Source organism: Stigmatopora argus, chromosome 1 (genome assembly GCF_051989625.1).
Source record: "Stigmatopora argus isolate UIUO_Sarg chromosome 1, RoL_Sarg_1.0, whole genome shotgun sequence".
NCBI classification, from domain to species: Eukaryota; Metazoa; Chordata; class Actinopteri; order Syngnathiformes; family Syngnathidae; genus Stigmatopora; species Stigmatopora argus.
In genome coordinates, this window is record NC_135387.1 from 18,122,902 (window position 1) to 18,137,119 (window position 14,218).

A 14,218-nucleotide genomic window follows, 5' to 3' on the forward strand; every position below is an offset into this window, starting at 1 on the left:
CCTGGGAATAGTTAAAACAAAAAACAAAACACACTACAATCTGAAATGTGGTTACACCAGAGGCACAATTTTAACGGAGCTATTATTTTTCCACATTCATTGTAGAAATAGCATTTATTTGGCTTGGCCATTTTCATTTGCCATAAAATATGGGCAGATTATCTTTTTGCCGCACCACTTATCGTCACGAGGGTCATGAGGGTACTGGAGCCCATCCCACTTGAGTCTGGGGAGGAGGCAGGTACCCCTGAGCTGGTGGCCAGCCAATGGCAGGGCACAAAGACAATTAGTCACACCCATGGATAATTTGGCGTTTCTAATCAAAACATGATTCTGTTCATTTTATTAAAAAGCATATTTAGCGAATATACAGCACTTTAGTTTATTAAAAGCAAATGGTTTTCTCCCACCACTGGAGACAGGGTCGTGACGTCACCGCATTTAGGTTAGCCTATCAAACGCGTTTGTTGGCTGTAGCGATGCCCACAAGGCACACGGCTTGTCCGGCGCGCGGGACACACCCACGAAAAAGCGACAGACTTGTCTCACACGGCAGTCTCTGGTGATCAGCGGCACCCTTCTCCTCGCATCCCCATCCAGCGACATGTCGTCGGCCGTCACCGAGACGGAGGAGTCGGGAGGCGGCTCCCCGCTCACTCCGCTCAAGCTGGTCGCCTTGCTGTGCGTTTTCCTGGCATTGTGCTTGGATGTGGGTGCCGTGATGAGTCCCGCGTGGGTGACGGCCGACGACCAGTATTACCTGTCACTGTGGGAGTCCTGCTGGAAGCCGACAAGCGCCGACAAGTGGCAGTGCAACACCACGTTGAGCTCAGGTGAGGAGACGGTCACCTGGCAAGTATATGTTATACGGGGTGTAAATTCAATATTTAAATTGTTAAAACATGCTTTATTTCTCTTATCCGGACATTTTAACATGTTACATATACTTTTAGCATATTTCCATACTCTGAACATGCAAGCTTCAGTATCAGCAACCATCATTTCTCTTTCCTGACAACTTGAATTCTAGTTAGGAGTAGATTGAATAACTAGTTGTGAAGTTGGGGAGTTGAACCTCAATTAAAAGTTCACTGCACACTTTAAATTATCCATTAATGTGCTGTAAGCATAAATAGTTGTGGAGTGTGGACCTGTATATATTTCACCTGAAATGGATTGGCGACCAATCACTGGGTGAAACCTCTTCAAATTAAAAAAAAAAGTTTAAACAAACTGCAACTGACCAACTCTCTAAATACTATATCTTCAACCCAGGGACATGATGACCTCATCAGTGCACATGCCCCCCACTGCCAAACTGCGTGCAAACTTACAGCAATCAAGTAATTTAATCAGCCCCGAGACAGCCGTATTGTCTGTAGATCAATGTCTACTAATTCCTAGAATATACTTACCAAAATTCATTCTGATCTGTCCACGGATAAGAGTTATTTTACGGTGCGTTACGATCTTCTCACCAAGAAGAAGGAAAAAAAACAAAGCAAGCGACCTTTTGAGCCCTTCCTCAGTCGCTCTAAAACATTTCTGTATACTAGCTGAAAGAAATGTAAGGTTATATTGACATATAAGGAGAGGGGGCTGCAGACCTTTTTAGTTCGACACATCCTTCTTTTTCAAATATGTTCATTTTTACGACCACTTCCAAGAGGGAGCTGACTGGTACTAATTGCAAAAATACCACAAGAGCTCATCAAAACTCTCTAATCATTACACCTTAGTAGCATCCACTGAAGCTACCTGAAAACCCCCTTGATGTTTATTGTCTGCTGCTGTGATCGTGAAATTGTGTGTGTGTGTGTGTGTGTGTGTGTGTGTGTGTGTGTGTGTGTGTGTGTGTGTGTGTAAGTGTGTGTGTGTGTGTGCTTGTGCTTGTGCCAATATTAGCCGACCATATTGAGTTGACCTATTTCTGGACAACCTCCTCTCCTCTGCGGGCTATCTGAATATTTCATGTCACACTTTGATTTCTTTGTTTCAACACCACTCTTCGTTTCCTTTTACATGTTGTTTTAACACGTTGATATTCAAGAAAGAAGATGCTTACTGCCGTTTGCCAATTTCTACCGTCTCAATGTCATTGCTGGACCATTCTGCTTGTCCTTTATACTGCTATAATACTCCCAGTAATACTGGGATTATTTTTCTAGTACATTAATGAAGACAGTTTTTCTCATTTTCTTGATGCAGATTAATGTTGTCTTCTACGTTTTTTAAAAATTTGAGCTCATGCAATATAGACAAACAATCTTTGTGCTCACTTTCGCGCGCAAACTCTCTTACCAAGACCTGAACTACTGTAACTGATGAACAGAACACATGGCAAAGGATTTTCCTGGTGTTTGCCCATGTTAAATCATTTTGCCTATTTTGAGTGCAGCTCCCTTTAAAACATTTCCAAATTCAAGCAATTTGCTTTATTTTCCGTTCATTTATTTGTTCCCCCTGGTGGTAAAACACAATCCCGTGTCCATCAAAGACCTTCTGAGCCTCCAGAGGTGCCTTTTTCTATTTTTGGCAGCTAAAGATGTAACTGGAAATTAATGCTGCATTCAACTGTGGTCGATAGAGAGGGAAAACAGTGTAATAACATTTGTGTTGACACTTGACACTAGCAAGGTGAACACAACAAGAGAAATGTGTTTACGTGATTTCATCATGACAACGAAAGAGATGCTCTTCTCCTTATCTTAACATATCCATAAACTATGTGTTTCCATAGATACATTGAAAACCATGGGAATACCGTTGTTTAGAGTAAATTTGGAGAATATTATAAGCACTGCATTAATTTGCATAAAGATAATAAGATGCTGTCACACCCTCACTTGTTTGTTTGGGTTTTTTTTGTTGAAGGAGGGGGGTGGGGTGTTTATTTCACCCTATCCAACATCCACCTCTCTCTCAACCCCCGTTTCAGCATGCCTCTTCCTTGTACACGTGAGGTGCTTTGCAGTGCTCCTTGTAGCTATTCATAATGGTATTAAATAAAAAGGATGACTGTGGATTTTAAAATGGATTCATAGGCAACAATATAGAGTGCTTTGAAATTCATTGTAATATTTACAGAATTAATATTAAGCAAAGTAGCAGAAAAGGTGCAATGTTGGGTGTGGACTTACTTGAAAAAATATCAAATAGATTTTCACAGTCAAGGGGGCAACCAATTAGGCAGAAAAGTTGGTATTTTTTGGTTATTGGTGCTAATGCAGTCATGATTTAAATATGATCTTTTTATAAAAGAAATGCTAGACCATTAATAATGAGATGAAGTGCAAAGTGTATAACAACAGCATGTCTATAACTGCACCAACACACAGCATCACTATTTAGAAGAAATTATATTATGCTCATAAATCGTTAAAAGAAATAGACAACAGTGACATCCTCTTGTTTTAACATAAGCTTGTTCTGATTGTTTCTCAGTGAAACTTGGGTGAGATGTGTGAAATCAATCTATATACTCCCGAGTGGCACTTATTAAGAAACCGAAAGGGTCGAAACAATCTTCTGAGGTCTAATATTTCATCCATAAATATGTTTTGTTATTGTCAATAAACACAATATCTAGTGGTTTTTGAAAGATGAGTCAAATTGCTCTAAATCCACTGGCACTGAGGAGGTTAAAGGTTTTTCATCTCAGAGTAGGGAAATCATAGATGAGAAAATCAGTCAAATACCTTATTCTAAAAAATATTTGAATGTATTATCTGCTGTTGTAAATTGGGCTCGCCCTGCATGTCTATAAAGACGACAAATGTCGCCCAGGGAAATCAGACTAATTATACCTTCTTCTATTTGGGCGAGATGGGAAATAGATCATGAAATAAATAAAGACTACTTCGCACACAGGTTGCAGTTTGTGCCAAGTATAATACATTTCAGCAATATGCCCCTTGTAATAGTTCTGTGATGACCATCTCAGGAGGTCATGTTATATCATCCATCCCGGTTTTCTATCATTTGTGTCATTCGCTAAGACAAGTTAAGATTTGTGCTGAGACTGAACAAAGCTCAACAGTCTCCCAAGGTCACTCGGCTAGCTAATAGAAAGATAAAATACAGAGAAAAGGTATTTGTGTGTGTTTATTTTTATGCTTTAAATGAATTCTGACAATGTCATTTGAGAAATGAAATAAAACAGCTATGAATATAGCAAGATTGAAGCATTAGATCCCTCATGAAATGAAATACTGAGCAACATTGCTGCTGACTTGAAATTCTAGAGAAAAAAACTCAAGGTCAAGCTGTTTTATATTCATGTTTTCAACAAACAACACCTGGCTTTGAATTTACGTCTGTCTTGGTTATTGAATGATAACGGATTAAGGGCACAGCACAAACAGAGCTTAATGATCAAGTTCTGTGTGCTACTTAAGTGAACATTAAGCTACCCTGTCCACAACTCGCAAAGATTTTCGATTGGAGGCTTTTTGTCAGCTAAAGTGCTCCCTCTCTTCATTACCTTTTACTCAGCCTTTTTTTTTGGTCTACTCGTCGACTCAACCTGTCATCGCTTTTCATGCTGCACTCTCATTGCCCTTGTAACATTGCCCCTCTTGTTTTCCTGTTGTATTGTCCCCTCCCTTCTAAGCGCTTTGTAAAAACGGTCTCTTAGTATGTATACTTTATTTCCGCTGTGATGCCAACTGATTTAAGTTTATTACTCAGCCTTTCCTTTGGCCTTGCTTTTATCTTCTTCATGAGTGGTGATTTGGGTGGCCCGGTGTCCGAGTGGTTACTGCGCGGGCCTCACAGTTCTGAGGTCGAGGGTTCGATCCCAGGTGGGCCCTCACTGTTTGGAGTTTGCATGTTGTCCCTGGGCTAGGCTCCAAATGTATGATAACTAATCTCAAATTGATGTAACTGGGTAGCTAAACAACTCCACACAGGAACGTTGGAACCCACCGCAGATTGAACCCTCGACCTCAGAACTGTGAGGCAGACGTGGCAACCACTCCCGCACGTGGCCGCCAGATAATGACAGTGTTTTGATATAAAATTTAAGATGGCCACAGCAGCAATTCATCATTGACTTCATGTCACTTCAATTTGGCAAAGATCATTCCGTGAGATTTTTACGATTTTGGTTCATTCTATATGATTTTTTTTGTTTACGTCTTATATCCATATCCCTAATGGAGGCAGGTGATCGTCCCCATTTTTCATCTAATTCCAAGCTCGTGTACAGTAATTTTTCATCTTTAAACAGCCCGTGCGAAGCGTGAACCTTTTGAACAATGTCATCTTCAAACGGCAACTTTGTTCTGCTTTTTCCAACCACCTTCCAGACTGGCAGCTTGTCACACTGGCGCTGTTGCTAGGGGGCGGAGGACTGGTGTTGATGTCATTCCTGGTGGCTCTAGTGGCCGTGTGCATCGGCACTAGGCGGCGCTTCTACAAGCCCGTCGCCTTCATGCTTTTTGCCACAGGTGCGTAGGCACACATCAAAGCCACCGTACCAGGTCAAAAGTAGCCCTTAGCCGATTTCCCCTTAAAAAGAGCAAAAACCCTCGCCTATTAATACTCAAATTCTGACAACAGAGCCCCTTTCTGCATCTTATTTCTATGTTCTTCATTCCTTCCTTCTTCAATCAGGCATCAGTATGCCTTATTTCTATTCATTTCATCACTCCATACGTCAGTCCCTTTTTTGATTGGCTCTTTAGTTTGCTCCCCGTTGCAGTAATTATATTTATTTTAAAATGAAGATACTGGTCTTAATTGTCTGATTTCTCTCAATTCTCTACTCTCAAATATTTTGAACCCTATTGCACCTGTTCTGATTCATTTTTATTCTACATCTCTCCTTTATTTGCTATTCCTCTCCCATCATGATTCCATCATTTCCCTTTACACACTTGCATCGCTCTTGCATTTTTGTTTAAATTATTTCACTTCTGTTCTTCTTTTGTCCCCATAGTCATAATTGCTAGATGCTAATGACAGACAATTATCCAACGTGTGCTATTCTCAAAATTAAAGACTTTTGTATGACACTTTTTGTTTTTTAATGGAACAATATCTTCTCCTTAGTGGTCCTCCAGGCCTGCAGTTTGGTGCTCTACCCAGTCAAGTTCATTGAGACCATCAACTTAAAGATTTACCATGAGTTCAACTGGGGCTACGGCCTGGCCTGGGGAGGAACCATCTTCTCTTTTGGTGGGGCTGTCCTCTACTGCCTCAACCCCAAGAACTATGATCAATACTACTAGCTTCCATCCAGACTCAACTTGCTGGAAGGGTGTGAGAATGTGCTGGATGGGTGCAGATGAATCTCACATTTGCAAAGCACGCTAAAGGATTGTTGTAAAGAGGTTTACACTGCCGCTTCCATTCTGTCATGTGACGCAGAAGAACAATTCTGATTGTGTGGAGAGCCAACCCATCAGGAGAAAGGACACACGTCACCTCCTTCAACAAATTAATTCACCAAACCAAACGTGCTGCGTAGCAGAATAGAAAGAAGTACTCATTTTGTAAATCATTCGCATCATTATCATCACAAATGGTCATTACACGTTCAAGAGATTCCACTTGACCGATTTGCCATAGCCATTATTGATTTATGTGTCACTCACTGTGGTAATTCTGCTAGGTGTGACACACTGAGCCCACATGATTATTTAGCCGTCGTCTACGATGTGAGACTGGACTGCGCTTGACCCCCTCAAGATATGCTAGATTCAAAATGGGTCAAAATATCATAAAACACTGGACATGTTTATCAAAAGCTTTTCTGCTAAATATGATGGCATCCTAAGATGAAAACAAACATGAAAGGCAGAAAGCTTTTTTCTGAGAAATGACATCAGTTTTAAATAAATAGTCCATATTATTTATGATATACTGAAGACTCTAAATTGCCCATTGATGGAAATGTGGATCAATGTACTGTAATGCATGTTATTATTATGCCGCTACCAGAAATGATGGACCTGCTCCATCAATCATACCTCATTTCATCATCACATTGTACTTTCCATCCTACTTTCATCATTTAGGAATTGCAGAGTTCATTGAGTTACAAAGAGGATAGAGTGTCATCATCAGACTTTTTAGCTACCGAGAAAATTATTGTATGTGTGCTAGGTAGTGCTGTAGATCAGCATTAGGTCTGTCCAACTGTTCGGTGTGTTCACATAGATAAGACTGGCGACTGCATTTAATGTGGAACAGAACAGCGGCATGTTTGGGCAAAGCAAATACGCTAAGAAGTGACTTACGAAACATGTCTGTGTTAGACCATAACTTAAAATAAACAATGCAGAAATGTTATTGTTGAAGTGGTGCACTCACTGGGGGTGTCCAAAATTCCGTCGCTGTGCATTTGTTTTAATTAACTTCATGCATATTCTAATCACAAACATTGAACATGCCCTATTTCAAAATGTCACAAGAAACATGAACAGTTGAATTCTTAATAATGTTCTGTTGAAGTGTTGCACTGTTACTGCCCCGAGTATTTTACTACCACGGGAACCACGCTTACCTTCACCTTCCACATCCACTCATCAGATCTTTTAGCCCTTGGTACTTCTCCACCTTCCTGATTTTGGCGAAATCTTTTACAAAGATTCAAATGACTACAAGATGAACCCTATTTATTATCCATTTTCTGTTCTGCTTATCTTCACAAGGGTTGCAGGGGTGCTGGAGTCTATCCCAGCCAACTTCAGGGAGTTGGCTGGACACACCCTGAATTGGTTGCCAGTCAATCGCAGCCTATTGAATATTTGTGACCTTTTTTTTCTAGCACAACCATCAGGTCAAAATGTCTCATCTCATCTCATTCACTGAACCGCTTAATGCTCACTAGGGTCTAGGAGGGTGCTGGAGCCTATCCCAGCTGACTTTGGGCCAGAGGAAGGGGACACCCTGAATTGGTGGCCAGCCAATCGCAGGGCACAAGCAGACGGAAAACCATTCACACTCACACTCATACCTAGGGGCAATTTAGAGTGTCCAATCATGCATGTCTTTGGAATGTGTGTCCGGAGTTCCCGGAGAAAACCCACGCAGGCCCGGGGAGAACATGCAAACTCCACACAGGTCGACCGACCTGCATTTGAACCCTAGACTGCCACTGTGAAGCAGATGTGCTAACCACTCAGCCGCCAGGTCAAAATGTCAATTTTAGAATTGGTGTATCTTCAAAATCTTTCATCCTATTTTTTGTAATCTGCTGTACACATCTGTGCACTGTAGAATGAATACTGTTGATTTTTGTGACCACGAGACCCTTTCATTCCCTCTTTTTCCTGCATACTAGCAGAGTTTCTTTCAATTATTTTATTTTATCTAGGACAAACCTTCGACTTGTCACTGTCCCCCTTTGTAATTTGTAACATGGAGACGTTGGCCTGTTCCGCAATATAACTCCAGCACCAATTAATGCTTTTGGAAGGCCTACCTTCTTCACTCCGTATGAGGTTCTACAAGGAGTGTCAAACTCATTTTTGGAATGTGCAACATTTAAGTACGGTTTTCCTTGGAGGACTATGATTACATTGTGACCAATGTTCCCTCTAATTTTTTGTTTGTCTGGGCAGAAAGACAACCTCCCTGAGCACACTGAGTACCGGTGTGAGCAACATCATCATTGCTCGCAATGGGCACACACCAGTATCACACCTGCCATAAGCAGGCGTATGTCTACTACACATAAATAATTTAGCAATAATAAAATATAATGATTAATATCTATGAATGGGCGGCCCGGCGGATGAGTGGTTCGCGCGTCGGCCTCACAGCTAGTTTTTTTTTTTTAAAAACAAAAAATAAAAATTGGGATTTTATTTTGTGCACTCCATATGATTTGCTGTGCGCAGAGAAGACAAGAGTAGTGCGCAATTGCGCATGCGCGCAGCTTAGAGGGAACATTGATTGTGACCCTTATTTACACAAATGTATTTTTACCTATTCAGAACAAATTGAATGCCACCTGATTTTGAAGCCAGAGGCTTTTTAGCTCAACATTTAGTCTCTTTATTTTAAAACTAAATATTGATTGAAAAATTTAGGAGGGTGTCATACTAACTCCTGCAATTATTATTATTTTTTAATGTTAAACAATGGATGGGGTCAAATGAACTCTGGTATAACAGGAGGGTTTAGCGCCAGCCAATCGCCTTGGTTAATATCACTTAGGAAACGGTTTGCACCTGCAATGGCTGGAATCCAGGTGAAACGTCTTTACTAATTAGGGGGAAACAAAATGTTTGGAATCCCAGAATGAATATTTTGCTGGCACATGCCTTCTGGTCACCGTGGTGTCTTTTTTTTGTCCCTGGCGTCTGCCAACGAGACGCATCAGACAAGTTACTATTTCGAGATAGGAATGCTCCTGCGGCGACCCCATGCCACCGTGTTCCCCTCCCTGATGGCCCACCTGCTTGGTTCCATCTTGCGTGGCGAGATGTTTGACAGCTACTTCTCAAACTTCATCCCACCCCCATCTTGGCTAGAGTTTGGCTGCTTTGCCCACATCCACCCAGTCTGTGGCTGCTGCTCCTGGAGTCTCGCACTCGTACTCGGACTATCCGCTAGTTTGACCAAATAGGTACTTTTTGACCCGGTTTCCCTGCTGACCTATGGCGGAGGCTGTGCGACCCGAGGACTACTGCGACGAGGTGCTGGAGGATGAATTCGGGGAGATCATCAAGTGTCGCTCTGGTAGGGCATGATAAGTGTGCGATAACGGCAAACTCAGTGTCTTTTTCCCTCAATTTCTCTATTTTTATATACACTGTATTGACTGATTGCAGTCCCTTAAATGGTACAAGTTAAGAAAAAAATACAATACAATATTTTATTTTTTACTTGCAACAAAGTTTTTATTAATTGACAAATTCAAAAACAAACAACATATTTTCCCCTCTCTATTAAAGAGCATGGTGGAAATGCTAAGAAACAAATTTTGTAACTATACTTGAAAGATCAATCAGTATACATTAACTACAGTTGACGTCATCCACTGTTGACTTTATCATACAGATATCAAATGTGAGGAGTAAATGTGAACAGAAAACTAAATACTGAGAGAAAGTACAGATATCTGAAACACTACTTCATGCAGATGACGATACTTTTCAAATGATATTTTTTGCACAACATAATTTTTAATCTAGAACATTTTGATTCCTACAAATTAGATTTTAATCCAGTTATTTTATTCGATTCATTCTAACCAGGTCTACATCCAGTTCATTGTCGTCGTAAATAAAAGTTGCTGTCATCCACCTGAAGTGATAAAATTAAATACTTGTTGGCTGTTTTTGTAACATACTGTTTATGTACAAAGAATACATTGTCCTTTATCTGGCTTTGTTTTTAAGCACATCATATTGACACCGAAATAACACCCACAACCAATTTAACAACAGCATGATTTGTGTGTGTAGAGGACAAAAGCAAAGCCATGCACCTGTCGAAAAGTGACTGTAGTGCACACAATGGTGCTTCCTGACACAAGTGACGCGTGTCACTTTTTATGTTGTACCTACGGTAAGAATTGTTACACAAATAACGTTGAGAAATTTGCACCATCTTCAGCGGGTGTGCCAAAAGTCACTAGAAACTTCATTTATCTATGTCATATAATTGTGCTCATCTGCATTTGATTTTGGCAATCTTTATGAACACAGAGTATCATTTCCCATGCCCATGGCTCACCAATTGACATTGGAGGATGGTTGTCGCCAACGGGAACGTAAATAGTTTTACATGTAAATGGTTTTATTGTGCAGGTTCTCAAAATGGAGCTAAAATTCAATCAGGAACAAATTAACTTGGACACTAAATTCCTCAAATTGTGATTAGATGAGGCTTGTGGTCAATTTTAAATATTGTAAATAGTGAAAGTCCATGAATGGTGTACTATTGGGTGAGCTCCAAGAAGAATAGACAGACAGTCTCAGTCTCTCTTTCCTCACCCCCCACCACTATCATCGTCAACTTCTACCTCCTAAACTACAGTTGGTAGGTCATCTCATGCTGGAAATAGCAGTCAGCTGGCTCGGAGCACGGTAGTGTACGGTATCAGATATCTTATTGGGCGGTTGTCATGTTCTCTCACTCTTCTTTTCAACCTTGCCCACACCCATCGGCCTATTGACATGTCCCAACTTTTTCTATACAAGTAATTTCTTGCTCCTCTTGGTTAATTAGGTAATCACGTTGGTTCTAAGGGAAATATATATATATATATATATATATATATATATATATATATATATATATATATATATATGTATATATATATGTGTGTGTATATATGTGTATATATATATGTATATATGTGTATATATGTATATATATGTATATATATATATGTATATATGTACATTTATATACATGTGTATATATATGTATATATGTATATGTGTATGTATCTGTATATGTATATGTATATATATGTATATGTATATATGTATATATGTATGTATATATATATATATATATATATATATATATATATATATATATATATATATATATATATATATATATATATATATATATATATATATATATATTACTGCCTTGTTCTCAGGCCCGGTGGACGAGGGGTTTTTCTCTGGGTACTCTGCTTCCCTACTACATCCCAAAAGCATGCAGGGCAGGCTGGTTGTACACTCTAAATTGCCCCCTAGCTATGAGTTTGAGAGTGAATGGTCACCTGTCTCCCTGTCCCCTGCGATTGGCTGTCCATCAATTCACGGTGTCCTCCGCCTGGTGCTCATAGTTGGCTGGGCTAGGCTCCAGCACCCCCTGTGACCCTCCTGAGGATAAGCCGTTTGGAAATGAATGAAAGTCAGCACATATATTTGCTACATCAAACTTTTCCTGATTATTCCAACCCCAGCCCCCATCAAGACATAGCGTTCCACTGGGTGTGATGTATTTATTCATTTTTTTTTTTTTTACCAGCCAAGTACAAGTATTGTGGAGATATTTATTACCAATATATAGATTGTTATTGCGTATCCAGAGTATCAACCCCGTATTTGTATTGCTGAAAGATATAATATAATATTGCGAGTTATTCTGATTCTATTCTATGAGCCTTCACAAGAGTTCAACACTAGAAATGTATGCTGACGTGCGATCATTTTAATGTTCATCAACTGTTACTTGCCCCCTGCAATATAGCAACCATCAATGACTCCATTCATTATCATAAAGGGATTATTGATTCTTTTTAGCTTTAAATTCAAGTAACGGAATTTTGGGCCAGAAGAGGGCAGCACAGTCCCTTGGTCAGCAACAAATGTTAGTGTTCCTCAGACAAGTGTGACTAGAATTCAGTATAATGCTGGGGTTTACAAACTTTATATTGTGAGGTCTGTCCTTACCACTGTTCCCTCTAAGCTGCGCGCGTGCGCAATTGCGCACTACTCTCGTCTTCTCTGCGCAGCAACAATCCTATGGCGCGCAGTAAAAAAAAAAAACGGAATTTTTTTTTTTTTTTTTTTTTTTTTTTTTTTTTTTTTTTTTTTACCCCTTTCTTCATGATGGCGCCGTTTAAGCGGCAGCCAGTGGCAGTAGCTCTGTCCACCTATGTTTTTCGTTTTTTACAGCATGTTTTACATGAAAAATTAGAGGGAACATTGACATGCACCTGCTTGTGGCAGGTGTGATACTGTGATACTGGTGTGCCCATAGCGAGCAATGATGATGTCGTGACCGGATGATTCGCCTAAAGAAGTTTCGCCGACGGACGTTTGACAGACGGACAGGTCTCCGAATGAACGTTCGTTCAAACAGCGTTTAATGATTAAATACAAATACTAGTATTTGTATTTAATCATTAAACGCTGTTTTCAGCTGGATTTGACCGAATTTGAGAGCATTTTGAGCCGTTTGGCGAATGGACGTATATGGACATTTTTTTGCCTCCATCGCGACATTTTACCGAGGAATTCACTTCCCTGGGCTCGGTTCTAATGTCCAAAGAGCTCCAGTATTTGTATTTAATCATTAAACGCTGTTTTCGGCTGGATTTGACCGAATTTGAGAGCATTTTGAGCCGTTTGGCGAATGGACGTATATAGACGTTTTTTTGCCTCCATCGCGATATCATCACGACATTTTACCATGGAATTCACTTCCCTGAGCTCGGTTCTAATGTCCAAAGAGCTCCAGTATTTGTATTTAATCATTAAATGCTGTTTTAGGATGGATTTGACCCGATTGCTGTCATTTTACGGCTCGGTTCTGCTACATCTGCCCGCCCAAGAGTGCTTATTCCCGGGCTGCCATTGATGGTAGACTAATATTGATTTTTACTATAATTTGGACAACACTGGCGGCGGGCCGGATTAAAAATCCTAACGGGCCATATATGGCCCACGGGCCAAGGTTGAAAAACTTGTACACACACGATCCGGGGGCGGGGCGAGCGCGCGAATCCCGTTTCGGCGAAACATCCATTCGGCCGAATGAACGTTCGGCGGAACGTCCATTCGTGCGACCTGCCCGTCTGTCAAACGTCAGTCGGCGAAACTTCTTTAGGCGAATCATCCGAGTACCGATGATGTCGCTCACACTGGTACTCAGTGCGCTCAGGGAGGTTGACTTTCTGCTCAGACCAACGAAAAATTAGAGGGAACATTGGTCCTTACTGTGTGGATTTTGCATCATTTTCTCCGGGCCTGTGTGGTTTTTTTCCGGGTACTCTGGTTTCCTCCCACATCCCAAAAACATGCAGGGTAGGCTGGCTGAACCCTCGAAATTGCCCTTAGGTATGAGTGTGAGCGTGAATGCTTGTCCTTAGTCTCCTTGTTCTCTGAATTGATGGCCAGTCAAACGCAGAATATATGAAAATGAATGATTGAAATATAGGACGTGAACACGTAATATCCCAATGACAGTTGTAAGGTTTGGGGATTTTAATCGGTGCATCAGCTTTTCTTTGTGTAATTGTATGTAATTTTATTTATATTTTTAACCATGGCCCTTATTGGATTGTAATATATATATATATATATATATATATATATATATATATATATATATATATATATATATATATATATATATATATATATATATATATATATATATATATATATATATATATATATATATATATATATATATATATATATATATATACGTGTATATGTGTATATATGTGTATACGTGTATATACGTGTATATATGTGTATACGTGTATATATGTATATACGTGTATATA

At 40.0% G+C, this 14,218-nt stretch overlaps 2 protein-coding genes across 4 annotated transcripts in view; both read left to right on the forward strand.

Annotated features, from left to right (window-relative positions):
- The first annotated feature begins 482 nt into the window (after positions 1-482).
- On the forward strand, positions 483-7,296 carry LOC144072345 (transmembrane protein 47-like). Its single transcript, XM_077597565.1, has 3 exons — positions 483-833; positions 5,310-5,450; positions 6,055-7,296. The coding sequence occupies exons 1-3, from the start codon at positions 605-607 to the stop codon at positions 6,231-6,233; spliced, it is 549 nt and encodes a 182-aa protein (XP_077453691.1). The 5' UTR covers positions 483-604; the 3' UTR covers positions 6,234-7,296.
- A 1,988-nt stretch (positions 7,297-9,284) lies between these two features.
- The window catches only part of dmd (dystrophin), a 103,803-nt gene continuing 98,869 nt past the window's right edge, over positions 9,285-14,218 (forward strand). For all 3 annotated transcript variants that reach the window (XM_077605604.1, XM_077605612.1, XM_077605616.1), the window contains exon 1: positions 9,285-9,693. In XM_077605604.1, the coding sequence (XP_077461730.1) occupies positions 9,612-9,693 (82 nt within the window). In that variant the 5' untranslated portion in view covers positions 9,285-9,611. The remainder of the gene's footprint in view (positions 9,694-14,218) is intronic.